At 36.4% G+C, this 15,130-nt stretch overlaps 1 protein-coding gene across 1 annotated transcript in view; it reads right to left on the bottom strand.

Annotated features, from left to right (window-relative positions):
- Nucleotides 1-15,130, bottom strand: part of sntg1 (syntrophin, gamma 1) — a 59,475-nt gene that overhangs the window by 17,903 nt on the left and 26,442 nt on the right. Inside the window, exons 5-12 of the mRNA XM_055033822.1 lie at nucleotides 13,032-13,088; nucleotides 12,818-12,875; nucleotides 12,674-12,717; nucleotides 11,423-11,464; nucleotides 11,057-11,159; nucleotides 9,947-10,029; nucleotides 9,523-9,653; nucleotides 5,077-5,206 (exon numbers count right to left, since the gene is read on the bottom strand). Coding sequence (XP_054889797.1) covers nucleotides 5,077-5,206; nucleotides 9,523-9,653; nucleotides 9,947-10,029; nucleotides 11,057-11,159; nucleotides 11,423-11,464; nucleotides 12,674-12,717; nucleotides 12,818-12,875; nucleotides 13,032-13,088 — 648 coding nt within the window. The remainder of the gene's footprint in view (nucleotides 1-5,076; nucleotides 5,207-9,522; nucleotides 9,654-9,946; nucleotides 10,030-11,056; nucleotides 11,160-11,422; nucleotides 11,465-12,673; nucleotides 12,718-12,817; nucleotides 12,876-13,031; nucleotides 13,089-15,130) is intronic.

Below are 15,130 nucleotides of genomic sequence, written 5' to 3'. Positions count from 1 at the left end.
CAATTTGACACACTCACACTGTTACTAAATCTAAATTGAGTTTTATTGATTTTATACAAAAGTCTGACTAAAAGCCTGAATGTAGCATTCTAATTTAATGCACTTGTTTCTTAGGTTGCACAGTGGTGCAGCTGGTAGCACTGTTGCCTTGCAGCAAGAATGTCCTCGGTCCGATTCCCGGCCCGGGGTCTTTCTGCATGGAGTTCGCATGTGGGTTCTCTCCGGGTACTCGGGCTTCCACCCACAGTCCAAAAACATGACTGTCAGGTAAACTGGTCTCTCTACACCAAGGTCTGAGTGTGTGTGTGAATGGTTTGACAAACGTTCACTGCCTGAAACGTTCACTGGAGATGGGCACCAGTGAACCCCCCCCGAGCCCACTAGGGATTAGGTTGTACAGGAAATGGACGTTTCAGATTTCAATATGCTTTTAAAGCATTAAATGATTCCTATTTACTGTACATCTGATTCAGATTTAAACTGTGAAGCATGAAGAGATCTGGGATGTGTTCACATTATCAACACAAAGCAATTGGTAGACACGCTTTCTGAACTCCTGATGCCTCCAAAAACTGTCAGATCATTTAAAGCTGCTGTTAAGAAAGAAAGTTAATTCAACGTCTTAACTTCTGAGAAGTGCAAACAAAAATCTACCACTGTTTGTCTCCTTTTTTAAATGTTCTGTAAAGTCAAATCCCTTTAATCTTTGGCTGCAGTATTTATGCATTATTTTTTCTAAATTCTTTTTCGTTTGAAAATATTTAATGCCATCATCTCTTTCTTATGCTCTTTCTTCTATTTTTAAGTATCCCAATTAATTGTTAAAATCACTAAATATTTCCTGCTGAGGGAAACTGACTTTACAAATACACATGCGGTGCCCTGTCATAAATAAGACAAGCGCTACATCAAAAGTAAGAAGCATTATATCTTCACTTTAAAATATAAAAAAAAATACTAAAATTATATATTTGTGAATTTAATTCATTATGGCAGACTTAAACAGCAATGCATCTATTTATTTTCCTTATTAGCAATGTCTTGTTAAGCAACCATGTTACAGGAAACACAAATTTTCCTTCAAGATTGCTTTTAAACTCGCACAAAGAGACAAAACCTAATCTATAAGAAGGGAGAGTGATCCCAGCCCAATGCCCGCTGACTGAACTTAGAAATACACTTAACAGTGGGAGCTACTGAATGTTACTGAAGTAGAGCTTTAAAGATTTCCACTGAATTGAATCGGCACCTTGGAGCCTGAGTGTTCAGGCTGCACTTTTCTAGAAACAGCTGGAGACTTGAAGCCGAGCAGTGATTAAAAGAAAAAAAGTAGGCTTGCATTTAAGGTCAATACGTAGAGAAACCCGACATGGTGGGAAGAGTAGAGTACCCAAACGTGAACGCAATGAGTCATTAGAAGTTACTCATCATCAACCCTTCTCCGAACATCATATCTGATTCACAAATCGTGTTTGAAAATAAAATGGCAGACGGAGTTCAGCGTGCAATAGCACTGTTGTGCGGCAGCTGACTGGTGGGAGTCATTAGGCGCAGTGGAGCAAGTACTTCCTTTCATAATGTCCTCAATGATGCCTTCAAATGCATCGCTAAACAAATTCAAGAGGGGCTTCATGTACCCTGAGATGGCCTCTCCAGCCACTAGACCAGAACATCACTGAGCCTTTATGGAGGGTTGTCGAGCGCTGAGAGTAGAGTGGATTTTCCTCCTCTGCCATCGCTCAAAGAAATGAAAGCGTCTCACTGTGACAAATGATACGTGTTTGACTCCAAATAGATTGTTCAAAAGACTGACATCTGCAAGCAACAAAGCACTCTATTCCGTAATTTATTTTCGAAATGCTATAGTTCAAATAGCTGATTTTATTTATAAAAGAACACACCCTTTATTCACAAATAATATTTTTCAGATTAAATTAAACCGAATCTTTTCTACTTTTGGTCAGTTAGCATTACCGAAATGACTTTTATTTGCTAATACAATCCAAAACAATCCAGACATATGGACAGATTGAGAATGTCCATATGTCATAACATTTAGCATGGAGATGGATTCAGCGCTCCAGAGACAAATATGTGTTTTGCTGCCAAATTTACATACCAAACCCCAGACAGCAGCATAAGACCTTGTGAAAATGTTGTATGCAGTTGGTAAGTGTGTCATATTCACAGAGAAATCAGACTAATACTGTTTGAAAAGCCCCTCAGCAAGGAAGAAGGCATTGTTTCAAATGCAACATTACAAGATAGATCCAAGACTGAATATTCACACACACACACAAAAAAACAACTTTGTAAGTCCTTTGGTCTGATACAAAGGTTTGACCCAAGTCACAAAGTGTAAAAGGATAATTTATTAATACCAAGGAAATGTAAACCGATGTATTTGAAGTTTTATTGCGGAAAGGGATAGTTTTTGTTTTTCTATGACCTGAAGCAGGACAACATCAGTGTGATTTAATATTAGTGAAAAGGGGTCGTCTTGCCATATTTTCTTTTTATACAGTATGTAAAAATATAAAGTTTCAATTAAATGTTTCTGTGAGTCAGATTTAAAAGTACAGTTTTCTTACACTTTTTCAAAGATCTCTTTAGGACTCTGTTGAAATTAAACAATAATGATTCATGATGAACAAATCAATAACAGTTTATACGTCCCAAACGCCTTTTTGGTGTTCCCTCAGTGTGATGAAAGCAGGAAGAAATCGGATGACCGAAATGAAACTCGCACAATAAATCACACAATCTCCTATAAAAGAGCCAAACAAATAATAGTGAAATGCACTGGTGGCTCATCAATTTCATTCACAATACCGACCCTAACAAAGAGATCTTCTGAGCAGAAATCTGCACCTCATGCACCAGTCTATGTTACTCCTGCAGCTCGATCAAACACCTTTGTAAATGCCAAGGCTGAAGTGAGAAATTCAGTGAGTCATGTGTGTTATGTTTAGTGTGTCCCTCACTTGGTCCACTCCAATTACCCAGAGTTCCATTATCCCCCCCCCACCCAGACACAAAACCCTCCCCATGGCCACATTATAATTACAAAATCCTCAGTTTTTATTCTGCTGCTAGCTTTATGCCACATTCATGTCCCTTGGAGAGCCAACACAAAGGCCTGTTTACGTCTATGAGGTCCAAAGCTTCATAATTCCTCATTAATTCTTAGAGATTTCAACAAAGAAACAGCAAAAATATATTAAGGTTGTGTCAAAAGCCTGAAAATAAATTAATCTTTTGTTGCTGAAACAAAAAACAAACTAAAATGAGAAAGAAATCAACTACTGAGTACTTATGGCGATGGTTTAAAAAATCCGGTGTTAGGGAATAATAGATTTGGGTTTTTTTTTAACAAAAAAGTAGTAGTATTACAATAACAGCAGCTTTGTTCTGCGTTAACATTTTACAAGGGTAATGCATGGAGTGAGAGGAACTATAGACTATCTTTCCAAACTGATCTTTCTCTGAATCATTCAGAGTCCCTGTGTTTTCTACTCATCAGCTCATCCCAATAGTTTTCAACAGGATATATGACTGTCATGAAGGAAGGGAGAACCATGTCTGTGATGGTTTTTGGATTTGCTTTAGGTTATAAGCCGAAAAAAATAAGGAATAAAAAAAGATAATTATCCCGATTACATTTTATAATTTCAATAAAACAGGATTTAAAAAAAATATTTTCCCAAAATATTAAAAGCTAATTTGAGCATTTATTTGAAGGAAATTATCAATTGTCAATGTAAAACATAACTTTCAGATCTCAAATAACACACAATCGTCTTTATTTTAACACTACAGGAGGGTAATATTTTACTAATGTTTATTGTTTTTCACTGTTTTGGATTCAGGGGATCACTTATTTCAAAAGTCAACAACCTTTAGAATCCAAAGAGCCATTTTTAGTCTTTCCTCCTTTTTTTGAGAAAAAGATTAAATCGGTTTTTAGAAATATAATCTAAAAGCTTTTTGTCTCGATTTTCAAACTAAAGAACAATTTTACTTTCAAGTGAAGGAGTAAGGTTTGACCAAAAATACATGCAGATTGGCATAAAAAATTACAAAAATGTCTTTTTCTTAATTATTCCTAGCAAGATTAGTTTTACTGTTGTGTAAATTGCATAAAAGTTGATATAAAAATGCTGCTAGAAACTTGTATTTTGTATCCATTGTTTTTATTCAATCACATTGCTATGATCTTTTTTTTTTCAGCTGTTCAGCTGTCAAGAGTCAATGTGGAGGTTTTAAAGAGCCACTAGGGGCTCTGAAGCTGGATACTTGAGCAATTTTAATTCAGTCAATGGTCCAGCTCTCCACAACTGTCACAGCTGCTTAAGTAGCTCATCGCTATCAAAGAGACCTGTTGACCCCAAAATAACCATTTTCTCTGCAGTTCTCCAACAATCAACGTCGGTAGTTTGTTTTTTAATTTTCATTCCATCCTGCTTACTGTGCAGGCCAGTTAAATAAATGTCCTCATTCAGCCATTAGCTAAATACACATATATCCACAAGGATGGTTTTTCTACAATGTTCACCAGAGATTAAGCTATTGCATTAAAAATACATTCATTTTCAGACCTTTTACACATCTTGAAGGCAATGTCTCCTAATGTGGCATGCACATTTTATTCTTAACGTAGTGTTTCTAAGTTATACACTTTCAGAGAGATTTTATGCAAGCTGTTCTCCATGATTGAGCTCAGTCGGCTTGATGTATTTTCCCACATTAGCTTTAGCATAGCTCAAAAAAAGATAAAGCCTGGCTTCATCTTTGCTGTACTTGTACCTTGATGTCATTATTGAAAGATTATGTATGATGAATGTTAAATAACACAATCGGAGGAAGTGTAGGGTAACGGTATGGCTTTTTTGTGCAATCTCTGGCTCTGAGATAAGTGTGAAGACACATTATTACTTGTCTACATTACCTAATACTGTCTGACATTTCTAAGACAATCAACAAGACTGTGTGAGTGCTGCGTTAACAACATGCCCAACATCCCCCTGTTTTACACAGGGGACAGGGCTCTAAAAGCTGTTATTGTTTCTTACTCACATTGTGCTTGGTGAGACTGGAGATGTTGCTTGCTATTGCCTGAAGCCAGTCCAAGCAGTCTTCAGCAGTGGGAAACTGTACGACTCCGCTGCAAACTCCGTCCACAGCTATGACTTGGAAAGCATTTTTCCTGAAAGTGTCAAAGGAATAAAAAATTACAGCAGGAGTTTTCTTTCAGTATATGTTAACATAATAGTGCATTTTAATGTGTTTTAGATAGCTATCAGAACCTATTTTACAAGTGTAAATTATTATTCATCGTTTTCATTTAGTACTCTTATTCTTATTCTTGTTATTTTTGTTGTTGTTTTTTTTTGAGAGCAACACAAATATTTGTAAAATAAATAAGACTGGGGGGTGCCGTGGTGACGCAGGGGGTTAGCACGCCCCACGTTTGGAGGCCTCTGTCCTCGATGTGGACATCGCGGGTTCAACTTCCGGTCCCGGCAGTTGCCGCATGTTTTCCCCCCTCTCCTTGCCCTCTTTCCTGTCTGCCAACTGTCAAAAATACGAGCCACTAGCGCCGCAAAAACTCTTCGGAGAAAAAAAAAGATGATAAAAAACCCCCCAAAAAAAACATGATAAAAACATGGTTCTTAAAATTCTTTACAGTTGAAATCTGAAGAAAAAAAAATCTATGCTGTTAGTATGTATTCCAGTCATTTACTCTCATACCTCTAAATTCAGTACTACCAAACTGCTTTCAGAACTCAATTGAGAAATCAAAATCAAAGATAGATTCAAATCAAAGGCAGATTCAATCGCTCAGACATTTGTCAAACTGAGAATCAGTGGCAAGACTTTGAAATGACAGTTTGTGGACACTTTCCATTCAATCTGACAGTTAACTATTTTTAAAGATGAATGGAAAAACATTTTAGCCTCAAGATGTGCAAAGCTGGTTGACATATATTCCAAAGAACCAGCTGAGGGACTGAATACAAGTAGATCCCACACTCTGATTTTTACATTTGAAAACTTTTTCTCACTTTATTAAAATGAATAACATTGTGTTGATTTATTACATAAAATGCCCCCCCAAAGATGCATAAAAGTCCATTATTGTAAAATGACAAAACGTTAACAGTCTAACAGATATAATGACTTTTACAAACCAAGATAACAACACAGATACCACAAAAGTAATTGACAAAGGTACGTTAGGTTCATGTCGATGTTTATAATTACACATAAGCCTAATTACCTCATTGTATAAAACAACACAATAAAAATCTATGATGCTGTTTGAAAACTGCTTCTTTATTGTACAAGACCTTCAGTAACAGGTAGAAAAGTTTGCATTTTTAAAATATAATTCCTCACATGAGACCATTAGCCTGTATTCACTTCTTGACACTGGGGGCAGGAAAGTTTTGCTTGCCAAGGCAGAAAACTGTCTTACAGCAGATCTAACCCATAAATTAACATTCTAAATTTAAGTTTAGAGTCAGCAAAGGAACAATAACTTCAGACTGAACCAACTGTGAGGTTTTAAATGAGATTTATATTTCTAAATGTTGTATTTGCTCCATCTTTAAAAAAAAACAACAACCGAAAGTCTTAATATCTTAAAGAAAAACAACACAATAAAAAAGAGAACACATTTAAAATCTGTGATGCATGTTTATCATCACTCAGCCACAACACAAACTGAAAGCCTTGTCTGTAATATGGCCCATAAATCCTAAAAACTTGTGCAATATCCCCAGCCAGCTGTCAGTTAATGGGCTAAAGCCGGCCAAACCACAAGTGAGATCCATTAACGTCTAATCCGCAAGATTACTGCATCTATCACTTACAGGGTAATAAAATGGAAATACATTTATTGACAGCTTAATGGTTTAATACGTCAAGCATAAAAAAATCATGAGATCAATTCTGATGCATATGCAAAGAACCCACATGCAAATAAAACTTTGGGAACAATTTTTTATGTTTTGATCCTAGTTGACATGTAACAGAGAAATAAAGTTATAAAATATTATTGAATAATGTCAGCAATTTTTACTCTCGTCATACTGTTTTCACAAGAATCAAAATAATAAAAATGAGAAGGCAGGTTAGTGTATTTCTTAACGGTTGTAATATTAAGAAACAAGCCAAAATTTTCACAATTTTATTGTTTCAATAGTTAGATAGGCGTTTTGGGACATTTAATGTGATAGAACAATATAAAGCAGTAAAAATTGTGGAAGGAAAGTGGAATGAAAAAAACCCACAATTTTGAGAATTTTACAAAATAAAAATCTGAAAAATGTGGATTCACTCCCACTTCTCCTTCTTTGTAGGACCACCTTTTAATACAGCTGCATGGATTTTGCAGAGTGTCTCTACCAGCCTTGCAGATCTAGATACTAAATATTTACCACATTCTTCCTTGCAAAATAGCTCAAGTCAGTTTGGAGTTTTGCATAAAATTATTTTAATGAATGCTTTCTCATTTGTAGAAAAGGATACATCTCCAGCTAAAAAAAATACTGCATAACAGCAACTTGTGAAAGACTCAGCCCTTTCTGCTTGACTTGTGAAGAGCTGATCTGTTAACTATGTTTTCAAATAACTAATTGGATAGGAAAGGGTGATAATGAGAGGATTTGAACAAGGTGAAGTTAAAATAATGCTACTTGAGGAGTTCTGTGTACAGCATATTTACAGACAAAGTAGGTTTGTCATCTGAAAAAAAATACATATACTTTGTAAAGATTTGGCTTAATTACTGCTCTCAGTTTGTTCTTTCAGCAAATGGCCTGTTTCAGAACCTGTGCACTCTAATTAACAATATTCAATTATTAAATTAGATGGTGATTATTCCTCTAATTCATTAATTATGGTTAATCTGATTAATTATTGCAGTTCTAAACCTTTTCATTGTAGCTTTCTCTGAAGGTTTAGAATTGTTGTCCTTCAGGAATTCCTCATTCTAAACACTTTTTCAGCCTCTAGCCGGTTCTCTTCCAGCATTGTCCAGTATTTAGCTCCATCTTCCCATCAATTCTGTTCAACTGTTCAAATTGCCATCATATTTCACAGGCAGAATAATGCAAAAATCATAGGGTGATGTGAAGTGTTTGTTTTCTGCCAAACATGTTTTTATATGGACAAAAAAAAGTTCCATTGCTGTATGATTGACAAGCACCTTTACATGGGTCAGGTGTCCCCAATATGACTAATGTAGGAGAACCTCTTATGGATTTCAACAAATGACTTCTTGTTGCCACCCATAAAAGGAACTGCACGACTAATAATTGCCCTTTTAACAGATTCTCATACCTGAGCTGTAGATCTCTGCAGCTGATTGTGCTCCTTCACAGTTCCCATGAGCATTTTGTCATGATTAATACTTTCCTCTAGCCAGCCTATTAGTACAGATACGCCAATGGCTTTGTATTTCAGTAGTGCCATGCTTTTTCCATGTTTCCTATGATAAATTGGAGAGTGCTGTTTCAGACATTTAAAGTTTGGGACATTGTTTTTGGTCCTGACTTCTCCAAAACTTTATCCCTGACCTGGCTGCTTTTTTCTTCGCCTTCCTAATGGTGCTCCATTTTTAATGTTCCCCAACACTCTTCTGAGGCATTCCCAAAAAACAGCAAATTTTTTATCTCTACTGAGATAAAACTTGTCGACTAGCAGACTCGTTTCCCTTTTTCCCTTTCTACAGAAAGCAATTGATTTCCAGATTTTGAAATTGTAAAAAACAAAGAGTCTTCACCATTTCTTCTAATTTTTGTACTTGTGTGGAAATTGGTGGTTGTGATGTGGTCAAATAAGAAAAAGGTAAAGTTGAAAAAAGTTAAAGTGGTAAAAATAATTTTGCAAGTCACTGTATATAATTTGTTAGAACAATAAGCTTTTTAATATATAATCTGATTATGAGCATTATTAAAGTGTTACATCGCTACTATAAATGTTACAAACCGGTAATAACATTATATGATGTGTAACATTTCCAATTGTTCTAAAATATTATTGTAGGACTGCCCTATTTTATTAAAATAGGTTATTGAGCAAGAGAAGAATGCAAAGGTCTTTTATTGCACTTTAGATTTGATCTATGAGGGACCCAAACAGCTCATAAATAGAAGGAGCTTTATTAGTGGATTATATTAGTGGCTTAGTAAATAAAAGCTAGTTTATTGTTTTATTTACTCTGTTTTGTGGGTATAGATCAGTTGGAAGCAAAGTAAGTATGTAAAAAGGATGTTGTGCTAGATTTATGAACTACTTACCACACAAAAAGTTCATTTTTATCAAAAAGAGCAAGGTCTGACCAAAGGAGCCACGTTGAGAAATCATAAAATACGGCCTATTTATAGATGGACCTCAGCAGAGTGCTCCGTTTTAAAATCCCCAAGAAAGAGATCTCAGCACAACTACTGTATTGAGCCTTGAAAAATAATTAATAAAAAACAGCCCGGTGCTTCAAGATTCTGACTCACAGCTCACCTGCAAACGTCAGAGCCGGGGATATACTGCGACAAGCGTGAGTGTAACAGAGGAATAAGGCGCAGGTCCACCCATCTCTTCTCCCACCGAAGCCCCGGGGAAGTGGGCCAGGACGAGCAGGACAACGTGTCCTGTAACAGTGTGAAGGATAAGTTAGAAGAGGATTTTATTTTGTGTGTGTAAAGTCTTTCACATATCAAGTGGTGCCACTGCTGCAGCAGCTACTGGTGTTGCAGATGTACAAACAGGCTGCAGATTAGAGCTGATCCACCCCTTTTCAAGCGGTAAAGACGGAGCGTCGTGGTTATCAATGAGCAGTGACTGTTGCATGGAAACAACTCGCTGGTAGTGACAGTGAGACGTTTGTTGCACGACTACAGAACAGTTATGGAATCATTCAGTCACACAGTCTGAAGAACAGTACCGTGTTGTTGGGGTGGTAGTTTAAGTGCAGGCCGCTGTCACACAAAGGAGATGATGTCCCACTACTCTGGTCACTGGGAATGCCTAGAAATGAAGCAAGTACATAAAGGCTAAAAAAGAACGTATATATTATACATTATTTTCTCAATCTGTCACATCAACACGCGCTTGTTACTTTGTTCTGCTCCATTGCTGGGTCCTGCTTTGTGCCAATTTGTATTCAGTTGACTGACTGACGGCCAGTCAACCTGGCCTACATATGCCTATAAAAGGATTTTACAAAAGCTTTCATGTCTGATGATGAGCTGAAGTTCTCTCATGTGACACAATCAATTGCACCACAATGAGCAATGAGTCAATTCTTTCAGCTTGGTCTTTAGTGCCTTTTGTGGAGCTCAACATGAGTCTCCTTTCCTGTTTTTCTCTTCTTAAAAAAAGTAGCATCTTTTTTGGTCTCAAACAACCAAGTGTTTAGAAAGACATGGTTAAATTTCATATGCTGTATAAAAAGACACAAGCTTGTTTTTCTCTTGCTGTCTGATATAAAATCTTTTTTTTTTTTTCTGGGTTAGGTCAGAAAATCCCAGAATTTTCCGTTTTCTTCATTACTGAAGTGGACAGTGTGACTAGAAAGGTCCTATATAAATTCAGTCCATTTACAAAACTCATCCAATAATATCGGTTCTGTCAAAAGGAGACAAATATCCAAAACTATATACAAGCTTATGCAAGGATAGACTAAATCTTTGAGCAAAACCTTAAATTAAAAGACACTTAGGCCATAAATACAATGTATGTGAACATCTGACTCTAAAGAAAGTCTAAAAATATATCTAAAACCCATATTATTCTGACATTTAGCAAATCCAAGTAATCTTAGTAATCCTAACCATTTTAAAACATTAATACTTTAGTTTGATATAGTGAAGCCAGAGAGAAAAAGTGAATGTGTTGTCCATTCACTGTATATAAACATCACTTTTATTTTTCTCAAAGAGGCTTGAGTTTATTGTTTCCAGGACAACCACCTCTAGACAGAAAATAAGACCAGCTAAAAATAATCCTGGTTAATTACTTTCCAGTGCTTCAGCGTTTGGTGGAGGGTTCTTACATGTGCAGTCCTCACACAGCGGCAGTTTCAAAAAGGCTGGAGTCTTCTTCAGGAACGACACCGTTAGGGTCACCTCTTCACCTGCGTTTCTCAAAACCTGCACCTACAAATTACACAGAACAAAGTTTTTTCTTCACTGGGAGGTTGCTGAGGGTGAGACATAGCATGGCAGTGTCTAGCTAAGAATGGAAATCCAAGATAAGGGATTTAAAGAAGCTGCATATGAGTTGCTTATAAGAAGGGATGAAAGAGGGAAAAAGTGGCTTTACATGTCAAAAAGATGCACATCATCAAAATAAGTCATGATAAGCTGTTGAAAGAGTTGTTTCTGTGTAAGAGACTATGAAATATGAGCTGACAGCTTACCACTTCCTCGTGGCGATAGCTTCTGACATTTATTCCATTTATCTAGAAAACAACAGTAACATCAGTCCTCTGAATAACATTTTACCACCAAAGTACTAAAGCTTTCTTCAAAATGATTAATGAGAGAAGCATATTATAGTGCCTTTCAAAAGTATTCAAACTTTTACACAATCTAGCTGCAAGTTTCTGGTTGGAAGTCTAATAAAATGTTTTACTATGACTGTAAGTAAAGCACAAAGTTGCATAATTGTGAGATGAATGGTAAATAAAGCACGGTTTTCAATTGTTTATGGATAAAGCTCTGAATGAGGCCCACTCCCTTAGACCACTTCACCATCAAATATGAAGCCAGTTAGATGTGGGTATGACATCTCACTGATTCATTTCAATATGGTTTGATCTGAGCCATTCGGTTGCAGCTGTTGCTTTAAATTTAGTTGTCATACTCAAAAAGGTAAAACTTCAAATCAGTCCCTGGTCTTTTGCAGCCCCTAACATGTTTTCTTTCATGAATATCTTATATTTGTTTTTATCCAACATCCCATCAAGTCTGACTATCTTAGCTGTCAATGTAAAAAAACAAAAAATAAAAATAAACATCGCCTCACCATGTTACTACCATTACCCTGTTTATCAACCTAGCAAATCTAAGGACTGGAATTATTGCCCGTTCTCAACATTAATGGTACCAGACTTGTCTGGTGTGTTCACCAACAAGTGTGATTATATTGCAACATAATCTCAACAGTGGGATTATATTACACCTAGATGGACTCTGATTACTAATTAGGTCCCTGAAGGCAGTTGGTTGCTCTGGCTTTTACTTGGTGGTCTTAAAATAAAAGGAGTTAATGCCACACTTTTCAGATTTTTATCTGTGAAATAAAATATCCTTTTCTTCTACTTTACATGTACATAGTACTTAGTTGCTCTCACATAAAATTTAATAAAATTTTAGTTGTAAGATGGCAAAAAAACAAACAAACAGCAATATAATTGTTCTACACTGAAAAGTGTAAATATGAGCATCATAATTACATGTCTCCTACAGTTACCATGTGGGACACCATGTGCTATTTCTTTTTAATTAATTCCTTTGGCTGAAATATATGTGATAAATGAGACTTTTGCCCGTGTGGAAGAGTAATTATTTCACATAGTTTCCAGGACATGTGGCACATGAATTATTAAATATTCCGGGTGTGTTATTTTGCACAATGAGAGAAGAAAACATTAATGTGACATTTTTACCTGAAGGATGCCGTCTCCGATGAAAAGCAGCCCAGAGAGTTCAGCTGGAAACAAACAGAGCAACAACAAACACTTTATAGCAAGCACAAATTAGAGGGCTGAAACATCGGGATATGAAAAACATCAACAAAATGGATCTCATACCTTTTTGTTCTTTTGATATTTTTGATATCACAACAGGGATTTTGTGCTCTGCTCCACCCTGTGAAGGCAATGCAAAATGAGCTGGAACATAGAGGCATTGAGTGTCTGATGCTGCTGTTGGTGCAGTTCGACAAGGAAATGATCAATAACACTTGTCCACACTCAACTTAAATAAGTCAGGTTGGGCAGCCTTATCAGCTGAGATCTAAATTACCTTGATGCTGAGACCAAACCCTCCAATCGTTTGCCGTCTGATTGTTACAGTCCTCTCCTGCAGTTAGGGGGAAAAGACGAAATTAGGCTGCTGTCAGACCTGTCAGGAATTGCTCTTAAATTCAAATGTAGTAATAATGAAAGGGCGTGAATCAAGATGAAAAATGAATTTAAAAAGGACTCCATTTACTTTTAATGTGCACTAAAACTGATAGCGTGGAGTCACATTGTGACTGTTATTTTCTCCTAGGTCCACATGAATAACTATGTCATCAATCTAATTAAAGCAAACAAATTAGCAAAGCTTTCTTTGACATGGGGAGATCATGATCTGATGTTCAATAATAGACAGCAGTGGAACAAATGTCACGGTTAGCCGGATGAATGAGAATGTGGCTGTATTTTTGTCATTGCATTAACCAAGATCAAGATTCATCTTTAAAAATGATTTACAGAGGATTTGCCTGTGAGTCTGTTTTCCTTTCAGCAATTTTCATCAAACAAGAGAATATCCAAAATCTTTGAAATATGACATCCAGCATATTTTGTTTGAAATTCTGACTATTAATGTTAATAGGATTCAAAATGTTTTTTGTTTTGTGTTCCATTTATGATGGTGAACTCCTAATTAAGAGAGTTTATTAAGAATTCGACACTAGGAACAATCCAGCTGCTTGCTTTACTATTCTCATTGTTTTTAGTGATTTAGCTGTGAACTACATTAACATTCAAAAAAATAAGACAAAAGCAACATGAATGCCAATCTCTAACACTTAGATATTAGTATTAGCATAGCATAGTGGCATGAAGTTCTGATCATATATTTGAAAACACACATTAATATCATACTGATTAGAGGATTTATTTAATCTTTATTTAGCTAGTTAAGCAATTTGGTCATGATTCATTGGAATAAAAAATTTAAATAAAACTGCAAGACATTTAAAAAGCAAGAATTTTGTGCACAGGTTTGAAACTGTTTTTTTTTTTTTTCTTAACACAGGCTAAAGATTATAAACAATTTTATACAATCGTTGGCTTCTCTGATGGACACACAGTGGAAACTGCAAATAACGTTAAGAGCTAATCACACTAGAGGGCTCAAAGCATTAAGGCACCTATATGTGCTGAAAATGGCTTGCTGAAGCTCAGAATGGAGAGCAGAGGGGGTTTAACTGTATTTTAATAAGTCATGGTTGTTGATGCCAGATGGGCTGGCCTGAGCATTTCTGAAACTACTGATCCGCTGAGATTTTCCACCATCTCCTGGGTTCACAGAGAATAGTCTATGAAAGAGAAAATATCCAGTGAGCGACAGTTGATGCCTTATTAATGTCAGAGGTCAGAGCAGAGTGGGCAGACTGGTTCGACATGATAGTAAGGCAACGGTAGCTCAAATAACTCGTTAGAACAAAAGTATGAGGAATGCTATCTGTGGACACACAGGAGAAGAAATGTTGGACCAAATGGGCCACAAGAGTAGAAGATGACAAAATGTGCGAGCTCCGTCATCAATAATTCAGCTAGGTGGTGGTGCTGTAAAGGTGTGACATTTTTCTTAACACAAGTTGGACCTCTTAATAACAACTGACTTTTGTTATTTGTCACAATTTGAGCATCGTTATTGGTCATGAATATTCTTTGTGATCACAGCATTACAGGCTTCACATTGATACTTCTAGCAGGATTATCAACAATCCCAAACATGACAAACTGTTTTTTAAAACATGGAACTTGATTTACTGTTCTCTAACGGCCTCCATCGTCGCCAGCTTTCAGTCCAACAGAGGACTTCTGGGAAGAGGTGGGACGAGAAATTTACATCGTGGATGTGCAGCCAACAAATCTGCAGCTACTGAGTGGTGTTATCAAGTTAATATTGATCAAAGTCTCTAAGGATTTGAATTGTTGAATCTGTGTCATCAAGAATTAAGTACTTCCTAAAGGCAAACTGGGGATCAGGGCACACCTAATTAAGTGACCAGTTAGTGTAGTCTAACATACCGATACATCCCCTCTAATAGAATAGACTAATAGAAAGATGTTAGCTTCTGGTGGATCCCTCGCTGGATATTTAACCGCTGTTCTTGGCAGAAATTG

This window comes from Poeciliopsis prolifica, unplaced genomic scaffold (genome assembly GCF_027474105.1).
Source record: "Poeciliopsis prolifica strain line A6 unplaced genomic scaffold, Auburn_PproV2 SCAFFOLD008, whole genome shotgun sequence".
NCBI lineage: Eukaryota > Metazoa > Chordata > Actinopteri > Cyprinodontiformes > Poeciliidae > Poeciliopsis > Poeciliopsis prolifica.
The sequence above is the reverse complement of the archived record's forward strand: the minus strand, read 5'-3'. Positions and strand labels throughout refer to the sequence as shown.